Source organism: Phocoena phocoena, chromosome 1, assembly GCF_963924675.1.
Source record: "Phocoena phocoena chromosome 1, mPhoPho1.1, whole genome shotgun sequence".
Classification (NCBI taxonomy): Eukaryota; Metazoa; Chordata; class Mammalia; order Artiodactyla; family Phocoenidae; genus Phocoena; species Phocoena phocoena.
Genome location: NC_089219.1, coordinates 97,421,493 through 97,436,036, shown reverse-complemented (window position 1 = coordinate 97,436,036; position 14,544 = coordinate 97,421,493). Strand labels below are relative to the sequence as shown.

At 41.0% G+C, this 14,544-nt stretch overlaps 1 protein-coding gene across 1 annotated transcript; it reads left to right on the top strand.

The window, feature by feature from the left end:
* The first annotated feature begins 600 nt into the window (after positions 1 to 600).
* Positions 601 to 4,852, top strand: LAMTOR5 (late endosomal/lysosomal adaptor, MAPK and MTOR activator 5). The gene is made up of 4 exons (XM_065890870.1): positions 601 to 656; positions 1,514 to 1,575; positions 3,470 to 3,587; positions 4,512 to 4,852. The coding sequence occupies exons 1-4, from the start codon at positions 622 to 624 to the stop codon at positions 4,570 to 4,572; spliced, it is 276 nt and encodes a 91-aa protein (XP_065746942.1). The 5' UTR covers positions 601 to 621; the 3' UTR covers positions 4,573 to 4,852.
* The last annotated feature ends 9,692 nt before the right edge of the window (positions 4,853 to 14,544 follow it).

Sequence of the window (14,544 nt, the reverse complement as noted above, 5' to 3'; positions counted from 1 at the left end):
TATAATTAACTTTTTAAAAGATTATTTATTTATCACAAGTGACACGTTCTTTCCCAAGCCCTCCCCAAAGGGGAAAAACCAACGTTTTCGTTAAAATCCCGACACTTTCCCCATACCTATTAGCATTGTTCCATCTCGTCCTCTAGTCCCTGTGTCCAGTCTTTTCCCCTATAAGCCTGGGGACCCTTCACCGGGGTCCTGTGTCTCTCTTGTCTCTCTCTGCCCCACCGCCTGTATGAGACCCCGTCGGACCGCCCGGGTTGTTGTAAAACTTCAACAGGGTCTGGCCCGACTTCTTGGAGTCGGTGGAATTGTAATCCAAAGGTCTGTATGGAGGAGACAAAGGGACAGGCCAGGAGGGCGGCTCCGAGGGACGACTGCAGACCTCCCTCCCACGGCGGCATTCCGCGCCGTCCCCTCGCCTGTTGCACAGGCAGCAGAACCTCCGCCCGGCTCGCGGTGGCGGGCGCGTAAAGATGTCATCCTGGACACAACGCGAAGGCTGAGCCACGAAGTTTGTCCCTTTGGAGGCACCGTTCCTGCCCACGGCCCGCTCGCGTCATGTGAACGACCGAGGGGCACCCGAGACCAGCGGCGGAGAAGGAGGCGACTCGCGGCGGGATGGAGGCAACTTTAGAGCAGCACTTGGAGGATACGTGAGTAGTATTCTCGTCGGCGTGTCCTGGGGTCGCGGCTGGGGGATTTGAACGGGACAGAGGGCGCGAGCTGCGAGCGCCGGCCGGGCGTCTTGGGGACGCCCTGTCCCGGGGCCTCCGGTGTGGGTGCGGAATGACCCGGAATTAAATCCCGCCGGGGCTCCGCACACTCCCTCCAGAGCGGGTCTCTGCGGCCCGAGCCCAAACCCGACTCTCGTGCTGAAATTGCCCGGACAGGGTCGTTCTTCGGGAATTTTAGGAACCGGGTTCGTTTGGGAGAAGGAAGTACCACTTGTGCAGAGCCCTGCCTTATAAACATAAACACACACAGAGTATTTCCTTCCGGGTGTAACCAGTTACTTGCTGAAAAGCATCCGTTAAATTTTTCGAATGAGTAATATCTACGGAAAATCCAAAGTTGGAAAAATAGAAGGCGTACAGGGAAACACCTCCCTCGCATCAGTGCCCCTCAGCTTCCCACTACCCCTCCAGGAGGCAGCCCGTGTTACTTAAGAGTTTTTCAACAGTTGTTTAAAGTGAGTTAGTATGTTAACATATGCATTTTAACGAAGGCAACAAAATCCCGACTGTTGCAATGTTTGTGGCCCTCCAGAGCTCAACAGTACCTGGGCACGGTCTTTATTCTCATGAGAGAGAAACTGGTTTAACTATTTAAATCAGTTAATTGTAATTTAATTTTTCTTGGGACGTGGGGGGGGGGGCGATAGTGAAAAAAGATTAACACATTTCAAGCACTACAACAATGCCTGGTACAGAGAAAGCATATTTGTGTTATAATTATTTAAATTCATTTTCCCACATCATTTGCTTTCTTCTTCCTGCGTTCCTGGAATTAGAATGAAGAATCCATCCATTGTTGGAGTCCTGTGCACAGATTCACAAGGACTCAATTTGGGCTGTAAGTATCTCACATCAACCCTTTGGTGGATTGCACAGCATTTGATGTTGACTGGGAGCCTAGTGTGCTGTTATTCTCTAGTTTTTATTTCCTGTTACGCTGCCACTTTCTGGGGACTTCTGCAAGCGTAGAGATCAAAATTAGGAAATTGAAACTTCTCTATAAAGGGAGAAATGTTCCTTGCAGTTCTAGCACTACAGAGTCGTTTCTACTAAAGTAGTATTTAAATCATTTTAAATTGGGTCTAGAAAGGACTTCAGACAATGACAGAAGTTACCATTTATTGAATTTATGCCATATGCTGGGACTGTGAAGCTTTGTATACATTATCTCTAATTTTCACAATAACCCTGCTAGATGGGTGGTGTTACTTTTTAGTCCGACGTCACTTAAGAGTAAGTGAGTAGGTAGTAAAAATGGGGCCTGCAGGGTTGGACACACCTAGCTTCAACCCCTTGCTCTTCCACTTACTAGTGGTGTCAGCTTGGACCAAAAAGAACCTTTCTGAGCCTCAGTTTCTTTACTGAGTTGTTGCCTAATAAGAATTATTATTATGGAATTGCATTTATTGAGCTCTTACTATGTGCCAGGCACCGTTCTAAGTGCTTTGTGTATACTAAGTCATTTAATCCTCATGACAACCCTGTTAGGCAGATAAAGAAATGGAGGCACAGAGGTTCACTAACTTGCCTAAGGCCATACAGCTACTAAGTAGTTGAGCTAGGATTTGAGTCTGGCTCAGAAGCCTCCTAATCAGAATACTATAAAATTATATATGTAAAGCACTCAGCACAGAACCCAGACATAATGCTCAATAAATGGTAACAATTACTGATGAGAAAATAAATCCAGAAAGGTAACAATGGAAGCCTTCAGCTAAGTAATGTCAGAACTAGTAAACCCAGGACACCTTGCTCCTTACTCCTCTGTACTGCAGGACTTTTTAAAGCTCTCAATTTTTGCTGGGAGGGTAATTGAAGGAAGTAGTCTGTAACTCAGGTTTTACACACAAATCAGTTTAGTTGGAAGAAAAAAGGCAGATTTTTTTTGAGGCACTTGCCAGGCTCACAAAGGAAAGGCTGAAATTCAAGTGCAGAAATGTAAAACTAAATGTACTCCTTCAAGAAAACTTCGCCCAAAAGACTGCACTGTGTGTCCAGTTAATGTTTTATGTAACAACAGTAAATGCACCAACTCTGCCATACTGGCATGTCTATTACCTGAGTTAGTTTCAGGCAGATGGGCTTGTGTTGCCTTTATATACAGAAAGATATTGTAAACTTAGTAATTACGTTTTGTACCTGACATCCAAGATTTAGTTCTTATCTACAGGCTAAAACAAACATTAGTAAAAAGCCAATTCTGTTGCTATTTGAAAAACCAGTTTATTCTAGTGGAAATAATTGCTCACAGAATATTTATACATGCTGTTAAGGTGATCTTACAGCCAAACTCCTGAGTAAAGATCTTTATATCCTTTGAGGTTGATCTCAGTAAAAGGAAATCAGATTTTCCATGAGGAATTAATTAGTTTCAACAAGTCTCTTGCCCTTACTGGTTTTTGTCAGTCTCACCTATGAATTTCTTCGTTTCAGTTTGCTTTCAGATTGACTTGAATTACAGCTTCCTTATATGCTTGAGAAGGTGTTTAGAGATGGTGATGGGAATGACTTGGAAAATTGAGTGTTATGGCCTTTTACTGACTTAAAAGCTGTTATTGGCTTTCTCACTGATGTAACCACTGAGTATCAGGGCAGAATCATTTTATGTCAGTACCTAACCTAAGAGACCATGAGCTGAACCTTCTTTCTGTGAATAATTCAATTCAGTTCTACTATACGTCTATACTCATTTTTGGACAGTCAGGCAACGTGATATCATCTCTGTCTTCCAGGCCGCGGAACCCTGTCAGATGAGCATGCTGGGGTGATATCTGTTTTAGCCCAGCAAGCAGCTAAGCTAACCTCAGACCCCACTGATATTCCTGTGGTGTGTCTAGAATCAGATAATGGGTGAGTAGATGGCAGCAAATCCCTTCCTTTCCTTTTCATTCAGAAAAATCAATCCCTGGGAAACTTGACTGGGGCTTGCCCTGTGTTCATCAGTGATTTCTCAAAGTACGTGGAGGAAGGTTCCACCCTTTGGACCACAGGAGCAGATGGATTGATCTCTAAAGCTAATGTGCTTTCACACCACAAAGACATTTAAACGAAGAGTAAGAGTCGTCACGAACTATCAATAAAAGAAGCAATAAATAACACAGAGGAAGACTAAACAAAGAACAGAAACAATGTCTGTAGTAATAGAAATACCAAAGACATTCCAAGTGAGGGTCCACAGAATAATAGTAAATGAAAAAAGCAGAACTATGCACAGGGACTTCCCTGGTGGTCCAGTGGTTAAGAATCCGCCTTCCAATGCAGGGGATGCGGTTCGATCCCTGGTCAGGAAACTAAGATCCCACATGCCACGGAGCAACTAAGCCTGCACGCTGCAACTACTGAGCCCACGTGCCACAACCAGAGAGCCTGTGTGCCGCAATGAAGAACCTTCGTGCTGCCATGAAAGATCCCACTGTGCTGCAACTAAGACCTGACACAGCCAAAAATAAATAAAAATTTTAAATAAATAAACTATGCACATTATGATCACAGTTCTGTAAAGAGAAAAAATGTATATATGGTATACGTGCATATTAAAAAAGGAAAATATTAATAGTGGTTTCTTTGAATGATAGGATTATAGAATTAATTTCGTTTTTATATTTTATACTTTTCTGTATTTCCCAAATGTTTTATTGTATTTAGATATTGCTTTCATACATAGAAAAGTAAGTATTATTTATTTAGTTGTGTCCTAAACCAAACAGCATCTTTAATCTTACGTCGACTCCCACTTGCAACACTTTACTGAATATCTTCCACTTTGCCTTTCAGGAACATTATGATCCAGAAACACGATGGCATCACAGTGGCAGTGCACAAAATGGCCTCTTGACATCTTGTATCAGTTCTCCAGCAGCTTGTCACGGGGACTCAATCGTACCTTATGTTAATTATCTTATAGAGCTATTAGAGTTCCAGTAATTAGGCCATTCATGTAATGTGCATTAGGCACTTTTCTATTAATTTTAGAGTAAGCTGCTTTTTGACACTCTGACTTATCAAAATTGACTTATCAAAATACTAGTTAAGGGAAGTATGTTTTGAAGCAAGTGTAGGTCACTTTGTATACAGAATTTTGTTATGTTTAATAAAACTGGTTGGAGGAAAGCTTGGATCTTTTCTGAATTCTTTAAACTCTTATCAAATGTTTATTTTTTCAATTATCAAATTGTAATTTTTCTTAAAAAGGTAACTGCTCCAAACCATTCTGTTTCGGAAGCTCCTGAAATACATAGATTCTCACAGAAACATCCATGGATATATAAAACAAGTCAAGCATACTCCTACCCCATAATAAAAACATAATAGTAGATATCATAAGTACTTACTATATGCCAGGAACACATTCAGTTCTCGTTAACAACCCTATATGGGTTCTCAATAGCAGAGAGGTGGAAGCAACTCAAATGTCTGTTGATGGGTGAATGAATAAACAAAATGTATATACATACCATGGAATATTATTCAGTGTTAAAAAAGGAAAGAGATTTTGACACGTGCTATAGCATGGAGGACTCTATATGCTAAGTAAAATAAGCCAGTCACAAAAAGACAAATCCTGTATGATTCCACCTATATGAGGTACCTAGAGCAGTCAAATTCATAGAGATAGTAGAATGGTGGTTGCTAGGGTGAGGGGAAAAAATGGGGAGCTACTGTTTAATGGGTACAGAGTTTCAGTTTTACAAGATGAAAAGAGTTCTAGAGATGGATGGTGGTGATGGTGGCAACAATAATATCAATGTATTTAATACCTCTAAACTGTACACTTAAAAATGGTTAAGATAAAAAAATGGTTAAGATTGTAAATTTTGTTTTATATATTTTACCACAATAAAAGTTTTAATTAAAAAACATGAACTAATAAAAACACCACCTGAACTAATAAAAAATTCAGCAGAATTACAAGATGAAGATCAACTTACAAAAAGTGAAAAAGCTTCTTCTATACCTCAAAATAGAAAATAAGAAAACATTTGCAACAGCGACAAAAACAATAATGCATTTAGGAATTAATAAAGGATGAAAAAAACCTGTATGGAGAAAAAGTTTAAACTCTTAAGGATTAAAAATTGAGCAGAACTAAATAAATACAAAATATTGAATACAATGTAACAAAAGGATATCAAATCTGCAAAGAATTTTTCCTGAATTCAACGTATTGTAATAAAGATGGCAGTAGGAATTTTTTTTTGTAAACTTGACAAACTTTTCTAATATTACAGGGAAGCATAAAAGTTTCATAAATAGTTGTCAAAAAAAACCCTATATGGTAGGTACTCTAATTTGACCCATTTTGCATTTGTGTAACTAAGGCTAAGGAATTAGCAGAGTCACCATTTGGACCCAAGCCTCCAAGTCAGAGCCTTACTTTTAACAGCCAGACTACTACAGAAGTAGGCATGTTTGGCCAGAAGAAAATCTACCAGTTTGAAAGTATAGGACATTGTCTTGTCTTCAGACTTTATCATTCTCAACAGAATGGTGCATTACAAAAGACTTCATTTTGTTGAATTTGAATGCAGCTCATATTGCTGTCTAGCAATTTAATATTTGACAGTATACAAAGAATATATATCATTTATTCAAAAATATCAAGCAACTACAAATATATAAAGTGCTAGTTTAAGCACAGTGATCTCTTATAATTTAAGGAATGGTGGGAACCCTCCCCAAATCTTAACTCATTTCTTCACAAAGAGTGAGGACAGGAAAAATAAAATCTTGGTAGTGCTTGTATTATACTCTAAGTCCCTAAGTGCCAAAAAGTTTCATGGACTGAATTTATCAGTGGGGTGAGGGTAATAGTGGTGACAGGAAAATCATGCTGCATCCTTGCTGAATAACTTTAGGGCCAAGAGTTAGAAAGAGGTTGAGGGAATTATTTTAGTTAAAAATCGTATAAGCTTTATTAAGTCGATTGGGTACAGATGTCAAAATTTAACTAATATCCCAATGGTGGCTTAAGAACTCTTTGCTCTTGATATAAAGCCCCACATGATTAATAAGAACCATTTTTAATAAACTAAGTACCAATAGCAGGTCTGTTAATGTGCAGTTACTGTATATACATAGTCCTCACAACAAACTTGTAAATAATATTAGCCACATTTTACAGGTTTGGAAACAGATTCAGAGAGGGTAACTTGCCCAGAGTGTGCAGGCTTAAATAATGGCAAAGTTGAGATTCTAACAAAGTCTGCATTTCCCACTATACCTCAAAGCTTTCTGTATGAAAGACATGTTTCAAGGGGTTCATCTCTGACAGCATCTTTCTTTGCAGCTTTCCTAGCCTCTGGAAATGACTCATTGTTCTGCCACATTTCAAATCTGACCCAGCCCTCAACATCAGAGCTCTCTAGCAATACAAAGCTAGCCTCATGTCATCCTGTGATCAGAATCAGATAGCCCTGCTTTAAAAGAGCAACAAGTACCTACCAAAAACAAAGTCTTACAGATGTTTACTAAAAAATGTTTTCTAGATTACGTTAGTAACTACATATAACTCTCTGAAAAACACTCACCTTCCCTCTTTTGGGTTTTGTCTTCTGCTGAAGGTTTGTTTGATCCTTACCACCAGACCCACATAATTGCATAATCTTTTCCATTGTTAACTTAGAGGCCATCTTCCCAAACCACTAAGCTGTGCTTCTGCTAGCGCTTGAATCAAAAATATTATAGAGTTGGTTTAAAGAGCCTGAGAAGCCCCTTACCTTTTAAGGAACATGCATAATAAATATGTGCAGATTTTCCAGATAAAACCAGAAAAACACACATCAGCCTAAAATACACTCTGGTTTAAAACCTGGAACGTTGGTGCTGGGAAGATGAAAGGCAATTTCCTGTTGACTTCTTTTCTTTTTTCTTTTTTGATGTGGAGGGTGGAGCAGAGGAAGGAAATGGGATAAGAAAACTGAATTGTCCCAGTAATGTTCTAGGAGACTCAGCCTTAACCATTTCCAAAATGCAATAGAAAAAAAAGTTTCATTAAAATTAAATATAAGTATACACCTTTCACGGGAGGTGTTTGGAGTTAAGGTAACATGTATAGAAAAGTAATTAAAAGAGGGCTTGGAACTCCAAAGTACTAACCAGAATCTTCAGTCATTACACAGAAGGTACACAAATATGCTGCAGATTGCCATTTATGGCCCAGGAAACGTATTGCCCAACTCTGGGGCCCCACTCCCTGCCTTGAGCATAATGTTAAAACATAAACTGAGGCATATTAAAAGTGATAAGAGCTTATCTGAGCAAAAATCGATGTGAAGCTGGTGCTGACAAACCAGAGGAGGTTAGGAGCGCTCTTCCATTCAGGAGCTCAAGGAGAAGCTTTTGCAGAGAAAATGCAGAAGCAAAGCAAGGAAATTATTGATTGGCTACAGCTTAAAGCCTAGTTGGCTGTATGTGACTGGTTGTCCTTAGGTTTTCATTTCATAACCTTCAGGCATTTACAGGCTTAGGTTTTGGTTTGCTTATGTAGGCCACACAGCACTAGAGCCACCTTAGTCTAATGGCCTCCTGTTGCCTCAGCCAAGTGGCTTGTTAATTTCTTGCATTTGCTACACTACCAGAGGTGTTGATCCAGCTACAGCAAGAGGTATTTGCTATGGCACAGACTCTTCCTTGTTTAGCCAACAAGTAATCTAAAGCAATTCTACTATCTCAAATTATTTTACCAAGAAAACCTAGGGACTTCTGTAGGTATGGCCTTAGCAAGATTCAGCGATAGTTGCCAGAGAAGCATTGTCTTGCCGTGCATTAACAGAGAGAAAAAAGCAAGTAGTGAAAAGGCAAAAGGAATAAAGGTTTCAAATAGGAAATAAAGATCTTGATCCGTGACCTCGGGAGAGCTGTCCATCTCAAGATGCTCTCTGCTTCTGGAGAGGAACCTCCATAAGCCAATTTTAATTTTAGGTCTCCAGTTGTACAGTTCCAAGAGTCTGGAGGAGCCCTTTTTAACTGGGAGATATGGACCCAAGGTTTAAGGCCCTGAAGTTTGACTGCTGACTTGGTACGGTCCCTTCTAAGGAGGTTCAAGGGTAGTCTTTGTTCTTAGTGATTTCAAATCAGAAGGGTAGGAGAAAACTGGAAATCTTAGTTTGGAGAGTAGCCAGATATTGGAGAAAACTAGAACAATTCAGGATCCAGTCCGGTTTACAGGTATATAACAAAAGCTCAAAGACAGTGAATAGGACTAGAATCTGATATCCACAAGATCGTATTATAATTTTCTACTGCAACATAATTTTTTTTATAATCACCCCCATTTCTATCAAAGATAATCACAGTAAGACTAATTTGTTTGCAGAATAAGTCTAGTCTCATAAAACTTGGGCTGGTTATTTACAGAGGTGCAGTAGGAAGAGTAATTGACCATATAGGCTCTTTTTAAATCTGTTTTGCTAGGACTTTTCATAAGGAATCTTAGATTGAACTTTTAAAGGCTCTCCAGATTAAGAAGTCAAGTCAAGGATTTGTCATTTCAGACTTCATCTGGAATACCTATAGATTTGGGTGAATTCCTCTCTTCTCAAGGTCCCTAAGATACCCTGAGGTTCTCGGGCCTGCCAGGAAGTGACCTTCCTTACTCACCTGGTAAGGTTTCTTGGAACCCTATAAACAAGATGCCAGGCCAGTTTTTCTTAGGAGCTTTATTGCCTCCATAAAGTCAGCCTTAGTTCCTTAAAACTGTCTGGTCATATCTGATTTTATGCATATTCTCAAATGTGACATTCTAGTCAAAGCCTTGGTAATATAACCAAGGCTTCCAATTGTGTCCTGTTATAAGAACATATTCTTATTGGGCTTATGTAAATCACTATATTGCCATGAAAATAAGACTACACAACAAATTTCCAAATTCTGGAGGGATCAGGTAGGGAAAAAAACGTTTCACTTTTGTTTACAAAGGTATAATTTACCAAACTGCCTTAAGTCATAAACAGCTTAAGAGAGAAAGGTTTCCTTAAATTTGGAAAACAAAACATTAAGGAATCAGCAGTGTTTCAAAGAAAAAGTTGTAAAAATCATTATAATCATCCTCATCAGTTCATTTAATCATATGTTATTAATTCTTGTTCAGGATGAATCCAGTTTTTTCATTAGCTCTGAAAATTCTTACCCAGTTCACTTTTATGCTCTTAAACTTATCAGAAACCTGTATTCTAGATCTTTCCATGAAACTCTAAAGACAAAGAAGCATTTCTGTGAAAGCATCAGAGTAAAACAATAACTCTGCAAATGACAAAAAGACTTTTAATAAAGTCCTTCCATACCTTTTCTTACCCCCTAGACACATTCTACTTTCCTTCCTACTTTTCACAGTTGTTTCCTTTCATCCCTGTATTTTAGTAGTTTTAAATTACATATAACGGTTAGAATTCGTAACCCTTAGAATCCTTACTTCCTAGTGAAAACTAAGAAGCAAGCAACTGTGGACTGTTACACTAGCATTCTGTGGATTGGCACATTTATAAACACATTTCATAATTTCCAGAAGTAAATTCTCCCTCACAGTAAGTTTTTCGATATGGCATAAAACACGTTTACCAATAAACCCAAATATCTTTAGTTCCTCTGTAATAAGAAGCCAAAGTAGATAAATTTGTGTTCGGTAATTAATGTTTCAGTATTTTATCTTACTTGGAAATGATCTAGTCAATGAATATCCATAATTTAACTCAGTAGAACTTTCACCTAGTTTCCAAATCGCCCCCCACATACTTTTGTTTTTGTCCTTCTAATAAGAATCACCTCCCTGAAATCCACATTTCAAAGAAATGGCTCTAAATACTTGAGATGCAGAATGCTTACAGCTCAAAGCTCAAAGGCACAGAAAAAGGATGTAAGTTCCACCAAGAAGGACTCTTATTCCCTAAATCCAGATGTTTTATAATATCTGTAAGCCTTCTGAGCTGAATAGGGGAGGTTTTGAGATTGGTAAAAAGGACAGACTTTTCATTGTTTCTAGAGCTGCATTTCTGTTCTTGTCAAAACTCGATTTGTAAGACAAGTAGTTGTTCTTTATTCCTCAAAGAACTGGGTTGCCACCTGAGGCCCAGTGAACCCACCCATCCAACTACATTATCTTCAATTTGCTTCTTTATGTCAGGGAGATTTCCAACTAAGATGAAAATTAAAAGATTCCTATGTTCCAGATTTGGAGCTGTGCATCTTTTGAATGTTTTAGTAAATTCTTCCACAGTGGCCTCAGAATGTTTTTCTTTCCCTCTGGGTACATAATTTCATTTCAGCTTGGTGGAGAAGCCCTTAAAAACAGTTCCTATCAGGCTCTGAATATCAGCTTCCAAAGTAACCAACTTTTTTTTTTTTTTTTTTGCTACGCAGCAAGCAGGATGGCATGTGGAATGGTTCCTCGACCAGGGATCAAGCCCCGCCTCCACAGTGAAAGCACCAAATCCTAACCACTAGGCCATCAAGGAACTCCCCAGAGTGGCCAACTTCTAACCACAAAGATCACTAAAAAAATCCTTTTAAATATTTTATTAACACGTTTTAGGTGGGACAAACAGTAACTATTCCTGGCAATACTAAACAAACTTTTCTCTTACTTTTAAACCAAAGGTATCCCTATCAAATGACTCAAAAACAAAACCATGGTTTAACCATGGATGCAAGACGCATCCCCAAAGAAAGTACAAAAGATACTACTCCCCCAGCCCCAAGATCCAGAGCCACTCCCAAAGATAATCAAAGAAAGAAAGACTTAGGGCTTCCCTGGTGGCGCAGTGGTTGAGAGCCTGCCTGCCGATGCAGGGGACACGGGTTCGTGCCCTGGTCCGGGAAGATCCCACATGCCGCAGAGCGGCTAGGCCCGTGAGCCATGGCCACTGGGGCTGCGCATCCGGAGCCTGTGCTCCGCAACGGGAGAGGCCACAACAGTGAGAGGCCCGTGTACCGCAAAAAAAAAAGAAAGAAAGAAAGACAATTCCCCTGGTAGCTGGTGACCCACATTTCTGTCCAGCCACATTTTGGGGGTCCCCAATGTGACAGTTGAGCTGCCTGAACACATAAGAACTGCCAACCTGTGTGCCCTGATGGGCAGAAAGCCAAGCCAAGTTCTCAGGACATAACAAGATAAATGAGAAAGCTATAGCTGTCCCTGGGAGTAAAAAGACCAAGAACCAGTGGGGACTTAAATGAAAGTTCACAAACCACCATTCAAAGATCTAATTCTTTTTTTTTTTTAATAAATTTTATTTATTTTTGGCTTCATTGGGTCTTCAATGCTACACGCGGGCTTTCTCTAGTTGCAGTGAGTGGGGACTACTCTTCATTGCGGTGCGCGGGCTTCTCATTGTGGTGGCTTCTCTTGTTGTGGAACACGGGTTCTAGGCACATAGGCTCAGTAGCTGTGGCTCGAGGGCTCTAGAGCACAGGCTCAGTAGTTGTGGCACACGGGCTTGGTTGCTCTGCGGTATGTGGGATCTTCCTGGACCAGGGATCGAACCCATGTCTCCTGCATTGGCAGGCAGATTCTTAACCACTATGCCACCAGGGAAGCCCCCAAAGATCTAATTCTTACAAACATTTTTCTCCTGCCAATCTGAATCTAGAATGGAAGGAACACTGTGAAATTGTACCTTCCTCTCTCAACCAGGCACCACAGGTGGAGGTCCAGGAGAACTGACTTTGGTAAGAATTCTCACCCTTTATGGGCTTCTGCCAGCTTTCCCGGGATCCCATCAGCAGGCTCTAAAGCAAGTGGAGTGTCCCAGCAGGTGTCATCCTGGTCACCAGAAACTGTAGAGGAGGAAGAATAATTTTCCCTCTACCCTTATTGTAAGGGTTGGCTGGGATCCCTTTTTCTCTAGGGCACCTCGTAAGTGGATAAACTGTGGCTACTGTAGTACGAGATTATCTTTGGTAAGAATAGCCTACTTGCTCACCCTTAAAACAAAATTTCATTCACCTGAGACCTCACACAGGACCAGCCCAGTTTAAGTCCAACCCAGTCTGACCCCGGACCCAGGCTGTCTCCAACCAGTTTCTGGACCCAGTTTGGAAGAAGAAAGGCTCAACTAAAGTCTGACAGTTCATACTGCAAAAGCTTGTGGAGCTGGGGTGGGAGAGGGACTTACCCACACCTCCAGAGGCAGCTAGAAACCAGCAAGCCAATAGGCTCAGCAGATACCTATCTGTGGCTGCTCGGGGTCTCCTTCCTTTGTTCCCTCTTCTGACACCAGAACTGTTAAAAGACAAACTGAGGCATATTAAAAATTTTAAGAGTTTATTTGAACAAAAATGGATTCAAACCAGGCAGTGTCAAACTGGAAGATGTCAGGAGCGCTCCACCAACGGGAGCTCAGGGAAAGGCTTTTATAGAGAGGGCAGAAGCGAAGCAAGGAAGTCATTAATGGGCCACAGCTTAATTCCTGACTGGCTGTTTGTGACTGGTCATCCTTAGGTTCCATTTCATAACCTGTTTTGATTTTGGTTTGCTAACATAGGCCAACTTGGCATTAGAGCCACCTTAGTGTGAGGGCCTCCAGGTTTAATCAACAACAGTTACCCAAAGGATTTTCTACTTGGTTTACTTTGATGCTTGCTTTTGGGTGGAGGGAGGGCCTAGGATGATGTCAAATTACAGTCTTTCCTCCTCCCCTCAGGAAGTAAAGTCCACTGGCAGGAGTGCCTAAATTGGCTCTAACCCTGGGCTCTCACAATGCTTGCTTGTTTTCACAGGGCAGAAGAATGAAACGCCTTAGAAAAAGAGCAACATTCTGGAAAATTGTATAGTTTCTTTTTCTTCCCAGATTGTCTCAAGTCTGTGGAGGATTCCCTTGCTACACAGCACATCAAAGGTAGGATGAAAATGGGACTGTGTGTTGGGGTTGGTCCTCTATAGTGTTTTGAACAACTGGCATCTCTCCCTGCGCGGCCTGCTCACCAGACAGACGGCCGTACCACACGCCGTGCCGGCAGATTCTCCTTCCCAGGAAGAAAGAGCCTGCCTGCCTACCTGCCGGTGGCAAATAAAGAATGCCGCCCTCTCTCTCAGAATATCTACGTTTTCTCTTTGCTTTTTCTCTCTCTATATTTATTTTACTGAACCACTTGTGAGAAGGTAGCAGACTCTATGACACTTCACTCCTGGGCTTCTTAGCACATGCCTCCTAAGAACAAGCACATTCTTCGGCAGAACCACGAGACCACCGTCACCCCTAAGAGATCCAACCTGGTCTGCTATACAGTCCTCATTCCAATTTCCCCAACGCAGCTCCTAAAGTCCTTTTCAACTTTTTTCTGGCCTGGGATCCATTCGAGGAACAGTCATTGCATGTTGTTGTCATGTCTATTTAGTCCATTAGAATATTTTCATTTTAGCAAGTGCTGTGAAAGGGAATTTCCAAACCTGAAGTTCCCCATCCCTTTTTTTATTTCTCTAAAGTCAAGAGCTTACCCAGAGGACGGTGCACAGCTTGCCCTAGGATATGGTTTGCAGACCTGGGAGGAGAATAGTGCAAGGAATGGCCACTCCACAGTCAGTGAGGTCAGGCTTTGCGATCAACTCCTTTGCTATTCCTGCCTGAAGTGAACTGAGTGGTCATCTTTCAGAGGCCATTCAAATTGGTGGAAGAGAGATTTATGTGGTGGCTTTGATGTCCCTCACATCACAGCCTTTTGTTATCTTTTTCTCATTTCTCCCATGGTTCTGCCTGGATCATGATTATGGAATAAACGAGGATAACGGGACAGTCTAGTCGGGCAGACTTTATATGTAACTAAGGACATACTCCAAGAGAACTGTCAGCTCCCTGTGGACTTCCAGGGGAAGCCA